The sequence below is a fragment of the Sapajus apella genome, unplaced genomic scaffold (assembly GCF_009761245.1).
Source record: "Sapajus apella isolate SASKATOON/1434 unplaced genomic scaffold, GSC_monkey_1.0 scaffold77, whole genome shotgun sequence".
Lineage (NCBI taxonomy): Eukaryota > Metazoa > Chordata > Mammalia > Primates > Cebidae > Sapajus > Sapajus apella.
In genome coordinates this window covers 769011-784684 of record NW_022437017.1, presented here as the reverse complement: position 1 = coordinate 784684, position 15674 = coordinate 769011, and the positions used below count along the sequence as shown (strand labels likewise).

Below are 15674 nucleotides of genomic sequence, written 5' to 3'. Positions count from 1 at the left end.
AAAAAAAAAAAAAAAAAAAAAAGAATGACATCTATGGGGACAAGCCTCCCTACTCACCGTTGGTGGCCCCTGGGAGATGCTGGCCCGGGAGCCAGGGGCTAGGGGGCCACCAGCAATGGCCATGGCCACAGAGGGGTTGATGGTGCCTGAAATGTCCCCTTCGCCTTCTGTGTCTGAGTCAAGCATTGAGGCCAGTCTTGACCGCTGACCTGGGACCTCTGGCAGGGAAGGACAGAGGGAGAGAAAGATAAAGCCTTGATAAGTGCTATCCCTATCTCAGATTTCAGAAGTCTTCCCTCACAGCCAGGCACAGTGACTCATGCCTGTAATTCCAATACTTTGGGAGGCCAAGGCGGGTGGATCACCTGAGGTCAGGAGTTGGAGACCAGTCTGGCCAGCATGGTGAAATCCTGTCTCTACTAGAAATACAAAAAATTAGCCAGGCATGGTTTTGGCACCTGTAATCCCAGCTACTTGGGAGGCTGAGGCAGGAGAACTGCTTCTACCCAGGAGGTGGAGGTTACAGTGAGCCAGGATTGCGCCGTTGCACTCCAGTCTGGGCGACAGAGCGAGATTCTGTCTTGGAAAAAAAAAAAGTTTTCCTTCACAGCAGTCCCAAGAGTGGGTCTCTGGTTGTCTGCTCCTGGAACTTACTTATTTTTTATTTATTTATTTTTTTTTTTGAGACAGAGTTTCGCTCTTATTACCCAGGCTGGAGTGCAATGGCCGATCTCGGCTCACCGCAACCTCTGCCTCCTGGGTTCAGGCAATTCTCCTGCCTCAGCCTCCTGAGTAGCTGGGATTACAGGCACGCGCCACCATGCCCAGCTAATGTTTTGTATTTTTAGTAGAGACGGGGTTTCACCATGTTGACCAGGATGGTCTCGATCTCTTGACCTCGTGATCTACCCGCCTCGGCCTCCCAAAGTGCTGGGATTACAGGCTTGAGCCACCGCGCCCGGCCGGAACTTACTTATTTTACTTATTTTTTTTTAGATGGAGTCTTGCTCTGTTGCCTAGGCCAGAGTGCAGAGGCGCCATCTTGGCCCACTGTGATCTGTGCCTCCCAGGTTCAGGCAATTCTTGTGCCTCAGTCTTCTAAGTAGCTGGGATTACAGGTGCATGCCACTATACCCTATTAATTTTTGTATTTTTAGTAGAGAGGGGGTTTCACCACAATAACCAGATGGGTTTCAAACTCCTGACCTCGAATGATCTGCCTGCCTCAGCATCCCAAAGTGTTAGGATTACAGGTGTGAGCCACTGCACCTGGCCAATTTTATTTTATCTTTTTCAGACAGGATCTCACTCTGTCACCCAGGCTGGAGTGCAGTGGTGCAATCTTGGCTTATTGCAGCCTCAACCTCCTGAACTCAAGTGATCCTCCCACCTCAGCCTCCCGAGTAGCTGGAACTGCAGGGGTGTGCTGCCATGCCCAGCTAATTTTTGTATTTGTTATAGAGACATGGTCTCACTAGGTTGTCTAGGCTAGTCCTCAACTCCTGTACTCAAGCAATCCGCCCACCTCGGCCTCCCAAAGTGCTGGGATTATAGGCGTGAACCACCACACCTGGCCTTGATGCTATTACTGTAGCATCAGTCAGCACTGATACAGCATCTCCTATGTGCCAGGTGCTGTTCTAGGGACCTTAAAAATATTCACTCCTCCAAATCATAGCAGCTCGAGAAAAATAAAAATTACTTTTTTTTTTTTTTTTTTTTTTTAAGACAGAGTCTTGCTCTGTTGCCCAGGCTGGAGTGCAGTGGTGTGATCTCACTGCAACCTCTGCCTCCCGGGATCAAGTGATTATTCTGCCTCAGCCTCCTGAGTAGCTAGGATTACAGGCACCCACCACCATGCCCGGCTAATTTTTTTTTGTATTTTTGGTAGAGACAGGGTTTCACCATGTTGGTCAGGCTGGTCTCGAACTCCTGACCTTGTGACGCACCCGCCTTGGCCTCCCAAAGTGCTGGGATTACAGGCGTGAGCCACTGCACCCAGCCTAAAAAATAACTCTTAATCATCAAAACAACCCTATGGAGATAAGTACTTTCATTAGTCCCACATTATGGATGAAGAAACTGAGATACAGAGAGGTTAACCTACTTGCCCTGGGTCAGATAGCAGGTAAATGGAAGAGCTACAATGCTTTTTTTTTTTTTTTTTGGAGGCAGAGTTTTGCTCTCATCACCCAATCTGGAGTGTGAAGGCATGATCTTGGCTCACTGCGACCTCCATCTTCCAGGTTCAAGCAATTCTCCTGCCTTGGCCTCCTAAGTAGCTGGGATTACAGGTGCCCACCACCACGCCCAGCTAATGCTTATTGTTTTTTGTTTGTTTTTGTTGTTTTGTGTTTTTTGAGATGGAGTCTCACTCTTGTTGCCCAGACTGGAGTGCAATGGCATGATATCAGCTCCCTGCCTCCCGGGTTCAAGCGAGTCTCCTGTCTCAGCCTCCTAAGTAGTTGGGATTACAGGTGCCCGCCATCACGCCCAACTAATTTTTTGTATTTTTAGTAGAGACAGGATTTCTCTATGTTGGCCATGCTGGTCTTGAACTTTTGACCTCAAGCAATCCACCTGCCTTGGCCTCCCAAAGTGCTGGGATTACAGGCGTGAACCACCTGTGCCCAGCCCAAAAGTTACAATTTTATCCTTAACAGTCTGTTTCTGAAGTCTATGCTCTTAACAAGGTAACCCCCATTTTCTCTCCTAAAAAGTCTCAACGGAGGGAGAAGTTGCCAACAAATATATAGCAGATCTTGCCCTAGAGTCTCCTGAAACAAAAGGTAGACTGAGTCTAAATAAAGCTCTAGCCCAGTCCAGCCTAGCTCAATTCCTGATTGAACTGAGGTGATCAGCCCATTATCCTATCTGCCTAAAAGAGGAAAAGGAGACTTCTCACTGAAAGATGACATTGCTTCATCCCTATGGTTCTTTTCTATACAATGTCCGGAATATAATTAAAAAAACTACAAGTGATGAGGCAGGAAAATGTGATGGATAAAAGAGAAAAAGAGAGAACAGAAGCAGATACATAGATGATCAAACCTGGGAGTCAGCAAACAGAAACTTTTAAAATTAGAAGAAAAGTTGAGCAAAAATGAGACAAAAGATGGAGAATTTCGACAGGGAATTGGGATCTACCAAAAAATCAAATAGATATTTTACAATGGAAGAAAACCCCCAATATCTGAAATTAAGAACTCAATGGACTGGGTACGGTGGCTCACGCCTGTAATCCCAGCACTTTGGAAGGCCGAGGTGAGTGAATCACCTGAGGTTGGGAGTTTGAGACCAGCCTGACCAACATGAAGAAACCCTGTCTCTATTAAAAATACAAAAAAATTAGCCAGGCGTGGTGGTGCATGCCTATAATGCCAGCTACTTGGGAGGCTGAGGGAGGAGAATCGCTTAAACCCAGGAGGTGGAGGTTGTGGTGAGCTGAGATCGTGCCAGTGCACTCCAGCATGGGCAACAAGAGTGAAACTCCATCTAAAATAATAATAATAATAATAATAATGATAATAATAAATAACTCAGTGGTTGAGGTCAACAGGACACTCAGCACAACAGAAGCCATAAGTGGTGAACTCATAGTGAATGAAAAATTTCCGTATTAAATTACAGAGAGGAAAGAATGAAAAAAAAAACAGAACAGGGTATAACAGATGTGTGATGTGATCAAAAGGCCTAATATACATGTAATTGGAGTCCCAGGAGAGAAGAGTGAAAGTGAGGCAGAAAAAGAGAGAATGGCTGAGAATTTCCCCAAACTGATGAAAGGCATCAACCCACAAATCCCAATTTTGTGCTTCCAACTACTATTATACTGCACCAACAATGCCTATAAGTGTTTGTTGAAAATGAGTGAATCAATTAACTCCAATCACTTTCTTACCTGGATGTTCCCACTTTCTGCTCTTAGAAAATAATAAATGGTACAATAATATCTCCCATCTATTGTGGGCTGAAAATATATCAGTACTACAGCCCCCCACATTTTCACATAACCTTATGAAGTAGTTGGTGTTGTTACTGTTCCCATTACAGGGGAGAAACCTAAGTCTCAGAGAGGTTATGACTTGACTAGTCTGTCCCAGCGCTTTCAACTTCTCTGCTAATCCTAATGCCTATACTCGTACCCCTGACTGTGTTCTCCCACCTTTCCTATTCTGTGCCTTCTGTGACCAAGTCCCTGGATCATGTGACCACATTCTCCCCTGGCCCACTGACCAGCAAAGTCATGCAGCCGTGGCAAGGTGTCCCGTGCAATCGATAGCAGTGGCAGGTACAGCTCGGCCACACGAGCCTTCACAGTGGCCTCGGCGTAGCGGGGGTCAGTGTCATGGCTGCATAGCAGGCTGTGCACAGCACTGATGGCCTTCTTGTGCAACAGGGATGCCCTATGGGATAATGGAGTGCTCAGGACAGGATGGATATGGCTCCTGGACTGTCCCACCTTCTCTGAGTCTAGACAGGGCCTCTGCTCACCCCTCAGCCTCAGGCTCAAGGGCCAGCGCCAGCTCCGTCAGCAGGAGCCCAGCTAGGAAGTGCTGCTGCCGGAATGGTCCACTCAGTTCGAACATGCTGGTCACCTTGGGGTCCGGGGCTTGGCTGGAGAAGGTGGAACTCTGCAGAGAGTGGGGGGAAAATAGGGGATGCTAAAAGTCAAGAGTCAGAGGTGACAGGTCACCATTAAAGCCATCTGAGAGGTGACAGAAATCATGGTGCCAGTAGCCACAGATGGGAAACCGAGGTCAAGTCATCTGGAGGTGACAGTGGATATGGGTTTTAAGGCTAGAGGTGAGAGGCTGAGGTTAACCCATCTGTGATGTAATAGGGAATGGGGTCAAAAGTCAGAGGACTTAGAAATGGCAGATCGAACACTGGGCTGGGAGTTAGGATTTCGGGGAGAGAAACCAGAAGTTAGTCCTTCTGGTTCTTTTAATTAGAAGAAAAAAAATTTAAAAAGTCCTTTCGGGAAATTGCTGAGAATGACAGGAGAGGTGAAGGGTTAGAGGTAAAAAGTCAAACATGGGCCGGGCACGTTGGCTCACGCCCGTAATCCCAGCACTTTGGGAGGACGAGGCAGGTGGATCACAAGGTCAGGAGTTTGAGACCATCCTGGCCAAGAGAGTGAAACCCCATCTCTGCTAAAAATACAAAAATTAGCTGGGTGTGGTGGCATGCACCTGTAGTCCCAGCTCCTGGGGAAGCTGAGCAGGAAATCGCTTGAGCCTAGGAGGTGGCCGAGATCATGCCACTGCACTCCAGCCTGGTGACAGAGTGAGACTCCATCTCAAAAAAAAGGAAAAAAAAAAGTCAAACATAAGGAATCAGTTAACCTAGGCAATGGCCCACTGTGAAAGGGACAGAAATGAGGGAACCCTATGAGATGGACTGAAGGTGAGAGGTGGTAGGTCAAAGACGCCAGCCTACCTGGGAGGTGGTAGAGGACACAGAGGGGGAGGGCGAGGCTGGGGGCGACAGGGGGCAGCAGGGGAGGTTGAGGGTGACGTAGTGCTCGTGGCTGCACAGGATGCGGGTGAATTCCATGCGCAGGGTCAGCAGAGAGGCTGGATTGGGGGATGACTGAAGCCGCGTGGCCACCTGTAGGAGAGGGGCGGGCAGCAGTGATGTCAACATTGCCCCACCCACCATCCACGCCACACCCACCCCGCCCTGCCCCGCCCACTCCTACCTGCTTGTAGTGGCCCCGGACCAGGTTGAAGATGAAGCCTCGGTCCACCAGGGACAGAAGGTCACTGAGGAAGAAGGCCAGGCTGGCGTTGAGGCGCTCGGCCAGCTCCACATCCTGGGGACACAGGGACCCGTCAACTCACAAATCCACACCTCCTCCCCAAACCTCAGCCCCACAGGGGCTTGGCTCTTACAGCAAGATCCTCTGGCCCTCTCTAGTCCAGACTTCAGAGCTGGGGAGAGACTACATTACCAAGCCTCCCTTGCAGTGGAACCACATGAACAATTCTGGCCAATGGGATTTGAGGGGAAAGTGAGGCGGCCACTTATAGGGCAGAAGCACGTGGGTGCCGGTGAACTGCCAGGGCCAGGCCCACACCGTGACACCTCCACAACGTACTTAATGCTCAGAAATTAGCTTTGGTTATTTAAATCACTTGTGACTGTTGAAGCAAATTAGCCTTTGCCCTAACTGATCCGCTCTCAGCATCATTTATTTTTTATTTTTATTTTATTTTATTTTATTTATTTATTTTTTTTGAGACGGAGTTTCGCTCTTGTTGCCCAGGCTGGAGTGCAATGGCGCGATCTCAGCTCACCGCAACCTCCGTCTCCTGGGTTCAGGCAATTCTCCTGTCTCAGCCTCCTGAGTAGCTGGGATTACAGGCACGCGCCACCATGCCCAGCTGATTTTTTGTATTTTTAGTAGAGACGCGGTTTCACCATGTTGACCAGGATGGTCTCGATCTATTGACCTCGTGATCCACCCGCCTCGGCCTCCCAAAGCGCTGGGATTACAGGCTTGAGCCACCGCACCCGGCTATTTTATTTTATTATTTATTTTGAGATGAGTCTTGCTCTTGTCGTCCAGGGTGAAATGCAATGGCACGATCTTGGTTGTGAGTTCGAAACCAGCCTGGCTGATACGGTGAAACCCCGTCTCTACTAAAAATATAAAAATCAGCCGGGTGTGGTGGTGCATGCCTGTAGTCCCAGCTACTCAGGAGGCTGAGGCAGGAGAACTGCTTGAACCCGGAAGGTGTAGGTTGCAGTGAGCTGAGATCGTGCCATTGCACTCTAGCCTGGGCAACAGAGCAAAACTCCATCTCAAAAAAAAAAAAAAAAAAAAAAAAGGTGGATTCTTAAGGGCATTGTTCTTCCCTGGATCTCTTTCTTGGGCTAATTTCCTCACCATCTGGATCAGCCCCTGGGAATGTCAGTCTTTGGGAGGGCTCCAGTGAGACAAGGTCAAAACCTTTGAGACCAGCTTGGAGGTCATGTGGAATTGTGCAAGGGTTGGCCTGGGCCAGAATGCCATTTCAAAATCTGGAAAGTTCCCATCAAATCCAGAGGTCCCATTTCACTTTAGAAACCAGACCGTCTCCTAGCATGGGTAACATAGCAAGACCCCGTCTCTACCAAAAAAAAAAAAAAAAAGAAAGAAAGAAAAAGAATTAGCTGGGTATGGTAGCATGCACCTGTAGCCCCAGCTACTCTGGAGGCTCAAGTGGGTGGACTGCTTCAGCCCAGGAGTTTAAGGCTGCAGTGAGCCATGATCACACCACCACACTCTAGTCTGGACAACAAAGTGAGACCCTGTCTCAAAAGCAAATATAAAAACAAAAACAAAACCACACCCAAAGAAACCCCAGACAATCTGGCCAGGCATGGTGGCTCAGGCTTGTAATCCCAGCACTTTGGGAAGCCAAGGTGGGAGGATTCCTTGAGCTCAGGGGTTGGAGACCAGTCTGGGCAACATAGTGAGACCCTGACTCTACTAAAAAAAATAAAAATAAAAAACAAATAGCTGAGTATGGTGGCTTGTGCCTCTGGTCACAGCTACTTGGGAGGCTGAGGAGGGAGGATCCCTTGAGCCCAGGAGGTCGAGGCTGCAGTGAAGTATGATCACGCAACTGCACTCCAGCCTGTGTGACAGAGCAAAGAGATCTTATCTCAAAACAAAAAACAAAAACAGCCAATCTGGCCACAGCTGAGCCGCATTCCTGCAGGGTTTCTGTTGGCTGGATTGAGTGATGGTCACCCCTGTTAGCTGGGACATCTGCTCTCTAGTCCACCATAAGCCCCCACTTTCCCACCTGAAACTCGTACTGACAGCAAGGGCTCTGGAGCTGGTGGTTCACATTCAAAACCTCATTCTGGCCCTGCTCAGTCATGCAATGCAAGGTTAAGCTCCTCACCCATTCGATGCCTCAGTTTCCCCATCAGTAAAATGGCGATAACAACAATACTAACTTCATGAGGTTGTGAGATTCAATGATACGATCCATATAAAGTGCTATAGATACACAGTAAGTGCTCAATAAATGCTCAATATTGACTGGTCCGATGGTAGTGGGTTATCAGAACTTATTAACATCAGTGTCACTAAAGTTGGTATACAACCCCCCACTGGTAAATTTGACTGGCTTTTAAAAATTAAAAGATAAAAAAAGCTCAATATTATTACTATTATGATTAATGTTGCCTGCCTAGCCCTCAAGGGCATTGGACTTGGTAATCCAGGGCCTGAACAAGTCCACTGTCAGGGTCTCAGAACATCAACATCCACTTATTGAGCACTTGCTGTATACTCTGACTGTGCTAAGGGCTAATGGGTCTACCCTGTCACCTCCCTGCTCCCACCAACCCCCGTTTCCCTCCTCACCCATGGCAGTCCAGCCATCTATTCGCCAAGCATGGTCCTGCCTCAGGGCTTTTGCATCTGCTATTCCTCCTGCCTGGATTGGTCTTTCCCCAGACATCACATGGAATGATCCCTCACTTTCTTCAGCTCACCCCTTGAAAGCTCCATGAGGATAAGGATTTGGGTGTTTTGTTTATTGTTATGTTGCTACACCCAGCACAAGGCTGTGCACACCGCAGGCACTCAAGAAACAATACATGAACGGACCCACCCGGCAAAGTGGATTCTTAGTCTTACAGCCAGGAGGCACTGGGCAGGCTTGGTGCCCACACCTGGCTGGCTGTGTCCTCCCTGAGGTTACTTCCCATGTTGAGACCCTGCATCTCCCACCTTGTGGACACGGGTGATGATCTCCAGGCCCACAGAGCCCACCAAGGCAGTGATGTCGTCCAGGAAGCGCCCAGGGAAGCGCAGCTTGCGGGGCGTGTCCAGTCGCTGGCCAAGAAGCAGGTGCAGCGCCATACTCTTCACCTGGAGGTGAGGTAAGAGGGCTGTGGGTGGGGCTTGAAGGGCTGTGGGTGGGGCTTGAAGGGCTGTGGGTGGAGGAGGCTTGACAGAAGGGGCGTGGCTTTAGTAGCAAGGGAGGTGGTCTGAAGATAGGTTTGAGCACCATAGCTGCAGGTGGAACTTGAGGCCTGAGGGATGTGGGTGGCTGGGGCTTGACAAAGCCATGGGCCAATCCTGTGAGCATCCCAGGAGTATAGGACGTGGGAGGGCTGAGAGAGTATGGGAGGGGCTTATGCAGGTCTCACCAGGGCAAAGTCCAGAGGTGGGACAAAGGGTGGGGCTAGAGGCACTGGACTTGAAGGGAGCTTTATTGGAGGCCCATAGGGGATATGGCCAGCAGGCCCTCAGAAGGGGGCATTCAATGCACCTATTGAAGAGTTTTAGGGATGTCTCTACCTTGATCAGAAAGCTTTCCCTTGGGAAGGGCGTGGTGGCTTATGCCTATAACCCCAGCACTTTGGGAGGCCTAGTTGGGTGGATCACCTGAGGTCAGGAGTTTGAGAGCAGCCTGGCCAACATGGTGAAATCCAGTCTCCACTAAAAATACAAAACTTTTCTCTAGAGGGATAGGATAAAAGAAAAAATAAAAATTTTAGCAGAGATGATTGAGTTTCACCGTGTTGGCCAGGATGGTCTTGAACTCATGATCTCAGGTGATCCACCTACCTCAGCCTCCCAAAGTGCTGGGATTACAGGCATGAGCCACCGCGCCCCGCACAGCTTTCCCTTTCTATCCAGGAATATCTCTCGCAGGATGGAGGTCTCCTGTCTGGTTGAGGGTCTCTTAATGGTTTCTGTCCCTAAAAAGTCTCATAGGGAAGGGGGGCTGTCTCTCGCTGAAGGGGGTTTCAGCTACAGTCTCTCCAGGGTGACACCACCTTAAGTACCTCTCATCTCTCTAGGAGTGGGAAGGGGTCTCTTGGGGCCATTTCTCAAATATCTCAGCTGCAATCTCAGGGGGCTTCTCTCTTAAAAAAGGAAGGGGTGCCGGGGGCAGTGGCACGTGCCTATAGTCCCAGCTACTCAGGAGGCTGAGGCTGCAGGATCGCTTGAGCCCAGGAGTTCTGGGCTGTAGTGTGCTATGCCGACCGCGCGTTCGCACTAAGTTCAGCATCAATATGGTGACCTCCCGGGAGCAGGAGACCACCAGGTTGCCTAAGGAGGGGTGAAACAGCCCAGGTCAGAAATGGAGCAGGTTAAAACTCCTGTGCTCATCAGTGCTGATCAGCAGTGGGATTGCACCTGTGAAAAGCCACTGCATTCCAGCCTGGGCAACACAGCGAGACCCCGTCTCAAAAAAAAAAAAAAAAAAAGGAAGGGGCTCTTCTTGGGGATATCGTGCCACCAGGCAGGGAGCAGGGGGTCTCACCATGAGCTGGAAGAAGAACCAGGCATGCTGGAGGATGGCCTCGCGCACCGCACTGCTGCTCACCACCCACTGCAGAGCCAGCTCCTCATGAAGCAGCTAGGGACAGAGGCAGGGGTCACAGAGCGCCAGGCACCACCCCCTCCCGACCCCCTCTGGACGGCATGCCAGGGGAGGATGCAGCTGCTGGGCTTGGGTTAGTACAGCAGGAGTGACGCAGGAGGAGAGGGGCCAGAGGAGCGGATGTGCCTGGGCTCGCTGGACCCCGCTGGGCTCTGGATGGGGGAGGAACACTGGACCCCTTTGCTGGGGGCTGGGACACAAATGGGGTCATCCATCCCTCCCCCCACTACCTTCTGCACAGTGGGTCTCAGCTGGGTGGCTGGTGGGGCCGAGGAGGAGCCCTCGAGGTAGGAGGAGGCTCGGCTAGAGATGCAGTCGATGGCCTACGATGGGATGTGATGGCGAGGAGTGGGTTAGTGTGGATGAGCAGGTGGCTGGAGGAGAGATGTGTCCACACAGACGCAGATGGGGATTGGGGAAAGGAGGTGGGTCAGTGTGAAAAGAGAGAAAGAAACGCTTCCACAAGGATGGGATGGGGCCATGGACGGGCAGTGGGGGCAGGCAGGAATGAGATGGGCAGGCGTGTGTGGGTATGGGAGGCTGGTTGGCATGGCCAGGGTGCTGTGGGAGTAGACAAGGCAGTGGGGGCAGGGACAAACAAAAGAGGAGCTGGAGACAGCTGAGGAGTCAAGATCAAGGCATGTGGGCGTGGGAGAGGAATGTGAGGCTGGGAGGGAGCTCAATACCTGTCATCCCAGCACTTCGGGAAGCTGAGGCAGGAGGACTGCTTGAACCCAGGAGTTTAAGACCAGCCTGGGCAACATAGCGAGACACTGACTCTACTAAATATATATATATATATGTATATATAAATAAAAATAGGCTGGGCGCCGTGGCTCATGCCTGTAATCCCAGCACTTTGGGAGGCTGAGGCGGGTGGATCACCTGAGGTTGGGTGTTTGGGACCAGCCTGACCAGTATGGAGAAACCCCGTCTCTACTAAAAATACAAAAAATTAGCCGGGTGTGGTGGCGCATGCCTGTAATCCCAGCTATTCAGGAGGCTGAGGCAGGAGAATCGCTTGCACCTGGGGCGGAGGTTGTGGTGAGCCGAGATTGTGCATTGCACTCCAGCAACAAGAGGGAAACTCCGGCTCAAAAAAAAAAAACATGCTGGTGGTGTGTGCCTGTAGTCCCAGCTACTCAAGAGGCCAAGGCAGGAGGATGGTTTGACCCTGGGCCTGGGAGGTTGCAGCGAGCTATGATTGTATCACTGCACTCTAGCTTGGGTGACAGAGCAAGACTCCATCTCACAAAAAAAGAATGTGATGGAGGAGGTGAGAATAACAGTGAAAACACAGTAAGGTGGTGAGTGACAAAGCAGTGTGACCAAAACAGGCAGGAGGAGTGTGGATGGAGCAGGACTGAGAACACATGAAGGCTGGGAATGGGTGCATGGCAGGTGGGGTGAAGGCAGAGGAGATGAAATCAGTGTTGACAGCAAGAATGTGTGTGGCCAGAGGAGGTGAGGGTGAGTGTGGACGAGGGGCAGAGTGTGACCGAGTTAGTGAGCATAGCAGACAGAGAGGAGGGCGCAGAGGTAGAGGAGGGTGTGTGGAGACAGAGGGTTAAACACAAGATGGGGAAGGAAGAGAAAGATGATGCAGGAAGATGAGGACGGAGGAGGTGAGATGTGGATGAGGTGCCAGGAAAAGCAGAGAGAGCCCAAGGTTCTAAGCCTGGCCCTGGCCGAGCCTGGCCGAGCCTGGCTTGAGCCTCAGGGTCCCCATCTGTGAAATGGGTTTGGGCAGAGTTGTTCAAGCTCCACTCTTGCTTCATCCTTTGCTGGCTGGGAGGTGAGGCTGCTCGCAGGAAGAAGAGGTCTGATGACGGAGCTGACCCAGTCCTGGGACCTACTCTGACACCTGAGGGCTCTCTCCAGCTACCCCAGCCCCAGCCATGCCCTGATTGCTCAGTGTGCACCAGGAGGGCCTTCCATTGAAAAGGCCCAGCCTCCACGTCACCCAGATTTCCAGATTCCCAGCAATCCAAGGAAATGACTGCTCTAAGGCCCCCCTGCTTGCTCTGCTAATGGTCCCCTGGGGCTGTCATAGGGTACAGTTTGCCTTGGTGATGGGCACAGAGCGGGAATAGGTCCTAGGGCCAAGTGTGTAAGGAAGCAAGCCCTGTGGCCTCCTCTCCCTGCCTACGGCCCTCTGACCTTGGTCCCAATATTTCTATGTGCCTTGCCCTCTGCCTGGAATACCCACACCCACCCACCCTTCCCTAGCTGACTCTATCTCGCCCTTCAGGTCCCAGCAAAAAATGTCTCCCCCATGGAGAGGCCCCCAAGACCACCCAGAGGGAAGCTGGGTGCTATTGGCTTCCTTTCCATGCTGTGTGATTATACTCTTATCCATTTGTTTGATCCATGTCTCTTTCTCCAGCTAGCTAGAAGCTCAGGGTCAAGGCCAGACCAAGAATCTATCATCCTAACAAAATCCCGCTGGCAGTGTCCTCAGCCCTAACGCAAGCCCAGGCTCAGGGCTGCTGGGGGAACACTTCAGTGAGCCCAAACTGCATCTGAAAATTTGGAGTGTTATTTTCATTTTACAAATGAGGAAACTGAGGCTCAGGAAGATGCATCCAATTGCTCAATGCATACGGTGAGCTCATAGCAGAGCTAGGACTTGAACCCAGGTCTGTTTGAAGGCAAAGCCCACCCCCCACCACACCAGGTACCTGGAAAAAGGCAGGGTAAGGGGAGCTCTTTGTCTAAAACGGGATAGGGAAGCCAAGAGGCTCAATTCCAGCCCTTTGAGAGTCCCATGAACAGGTGGATTAAAGGCAGGTGAACAGGCCATGCAGGGCAGTGAGGTGATGGGTGGCTGGATTTGCAGTTCATTTGCATGCTATTTGCATATCACCCCTGTGCCTTCTGTCTCTACCTGAGACTGTGGCCTATGTGGCAGCAAAAGGCCAGTTAAGATGACCCAGTCAGTCTAAACACAGACTTCTCAGCCCCAAACAAAGGCAGGAGATGGGTCTGCCACCTCCTTCAGGCAGCCCCCCCGCCGAGGTTAGTCCGATGCAGCCAAAAAGGTGGGAGGAGCTCATGCTGAGGTGGTGTCACATGAGTGCAGGAACAGGTAGGAAGGGCACCTGTCTGGGGTCGGCCCCACAATAAGGGGGTGCCCGTCGCAGCACGGCCTTACTGCCTCCCGGAGCATAAGCAGAATTCACCCAGGAGTGTGAGCGATCGATGCCCTGGAGATACACGGAGAAGTGGTGGCATCCCCAGTGGAGGGCAGGGAAAGCAGCATGAAACACCAAGAATGAACACAGCTCTGGACCATACATGTGCCCACGTGTGCACCCACATAAAATCCCGAAAAATGTGCACATGTATGCAGGTGCATCAGGTGCATGCCTATACATACCTGTGTATGTGTGTGCATGTGTGCATGTATACACACCCCTGTATGTCTGTGCATGGGATGCATGTGTATACACCTGTATATGTATATGCATGAGGCGAATGTGTATATGGACCCATGTACATACAAGCATAGAGTGAATGTGTACAAGCACCTGTGCAGGCATATGTGGTGGGGTGAATGTGTATACGCACCTGTGCAGGCATATGTGTGGGGTGAATGTGTATACGCACCTGTGCAGGCATATGTGTGGGGTGAATGTGTATACGCACCTGTGCAGGTATATGCGTGGGGTGAATGTGTATACGCACCTGTGCAGGCATATGCGTGGGGTGAACATGTATACACACCTGTGCAGGTATATGCATGGGTGATGTGTATATGCACTAGGTATACGCTGCCCTTTGTTCAGCCACGCCAAGTTCCACCACCCATCCTCACGTCAGTCATGGAGTACAGAATTCAGAACAAAGTCTGACCCATACCCCACAGCCTGTGAGAGCCCAGCCCAACTCTACTGCCCAGAGTTAAGCCTTCATCCATGTTACCGTCTCTGTTGTTTCCCGTGCTTCATCAACAGAGATTCTTCGCCCACCCAGGTGGCAGCCACAACCACTGAGGCTGGAGATTCCAGGGCCCCCGTTGCCCTACCTTGCTGGCCAGGATGCGGGAAACCTCATCATCCACAGAGCCAGGGGCCACGGCGAGGTCGGGGTTGCTGCTGCTGATGCTCTTGGAACGGGCCAGGTAGAGGCTTGCAGGGCGACCAGAGCCACGGGCCAGTGTGGCAGCCTGTACTGTCACTGGAGGGGCCCCTGAGGATGGAATGAATAGGGTCAACCACGCGCCCACCTGACGTGACGCCTCTCAGTCCCTTCCTACTCAGCTAATCTTTGCAAAATCACTTTTCTTCTCTGAGCTTCCAAGTTCCACATCTATAAAATGGGGATAATAGCTGCCGTCTCTCAGGGATGTGGGGGGTGTTGAAAAACAGGATAGGCCTTGTACAGCGGCTCATGCCTACGATCTCAGTGCTTTGGGAGGCCGAGCTGGGAGGATTGCTTGAGCCCAAGAGTTCAAGCCCAGCCCAGCCAACATCGCGAGACTCTGTCCCTACAAAAAATTAACGAAAAAATTATCCAGGCGTGGCAGTGCATGCCTGTGGTTCCAGCTACTTGGAGAGGCTGAGGCAACAGTATTACATGAGCCCAGGAGTTTAAGGCAGCAGTGAGCTATGATCATGACACTGCACTCTAGCACTCCAGCCTGGCCAACAGAGTAAGACCCTGACTCTTTTTCTGTGTTGAGACAGAGTTTTGCTCTTGTCATCCAAGCTGGAGTGCAGCGGTGTGATCTCGGCTCACTGCAACCTCTGCCTCCCAGGTTCAAGCAGTTCTCCTGCCTCAGCCTCCCGAGCAGCTGGGATTACAGGCATGCACCGCCATGCCCAGCTTTCATATTTCTAGTAGAGAAAGGGTTTCACCATGTTGGCCAGGCTGGTCTCACACTCCTGACCTCAGGTGATCTACTCGCCTCAGCCTCCCAAAGTGCTGGGATTATAGCTGTGAGCCACTGCGCCTGGCTGACCCTGACTCTTAAAAAAAAAAAAAAAGAAGCCGGGCACGGTGGCTCAAGCCTGTAATCCCAGCACTGTGGGAGGCCGAGGCGGGTGGATCACGAGGTCAAGAGATCGAGACCATCCTGGTCAACATGGTGAAACCCCGTCTCTACTAAAAATACAAAACATTAGCTGGACATGGTGGTGCGTGCCTGTAATCCCAGCGACTCAGGAGGCTGTGGCAGGAGAATTGCCTGAACCCAGGAGGCGGAGGTTGCGGTGAGCCGAGATCGCGCCATTGCACTCCAGCCTGGGTAACAAGAGCGAAACTCCATCC

The 15674-nt window shown here is 51.2% G+C and overlaps 1 protein-coding gene across 6 annotated transcripts in view; it reads right to left on the bottom strand.

Annotated features, from left to right (window-relative positions):
* Window positions 1–15674, bottom strand: part of DOCK6 (dedicator of cytokinesis 6) — a 59346-nt gene that overhangs the window by 16092 nt on the left and 27580 nt on the right. For 3 of the 6 annotated variants that reach the window (XM_032251726.1, XM_032251731.1, XM_032251730.1), the window contains 10 exons: window positions 14431–14594; window positions 13505–13609; window positions 10634–10726; window positions 10284–10379; window positions 8738–8878; window positions 5705–5818; window positions 5443–5613; window positions 4495–4634; window positions 4237–4406; window positions 58–218 (listed from right to left, as the gene is read on the bottom strand). In XM_032251726.1, coding sequence (XP_032107617.1) covers window positions 58–218; window positions 4237–4406; window positions 4495–4634; window positions 5443–5613; window positions 5705–5818; window positions 8738–8878; window positions 10284–10379; window positions 10634–10726; window positions 13505–13609; window positions 14431–14594 — 1355 coding nt within the window. The remainder of the gene's footprint in view (window positions 1–57; window positions 219–4236; window positions 4407–4494; window positions 4635–5442; window positions 5614–5704; window positions 5819–8737; window positions 8879–10283; window positions 10380–10633; window positions 10727–13504; window positions 13610–14430; window positions 14595–15674) is intronic. The other 3 variants (XM_032251727.1, XM_032251728.1, XM_032251729.1) reach the window with 3 other exon arrangements.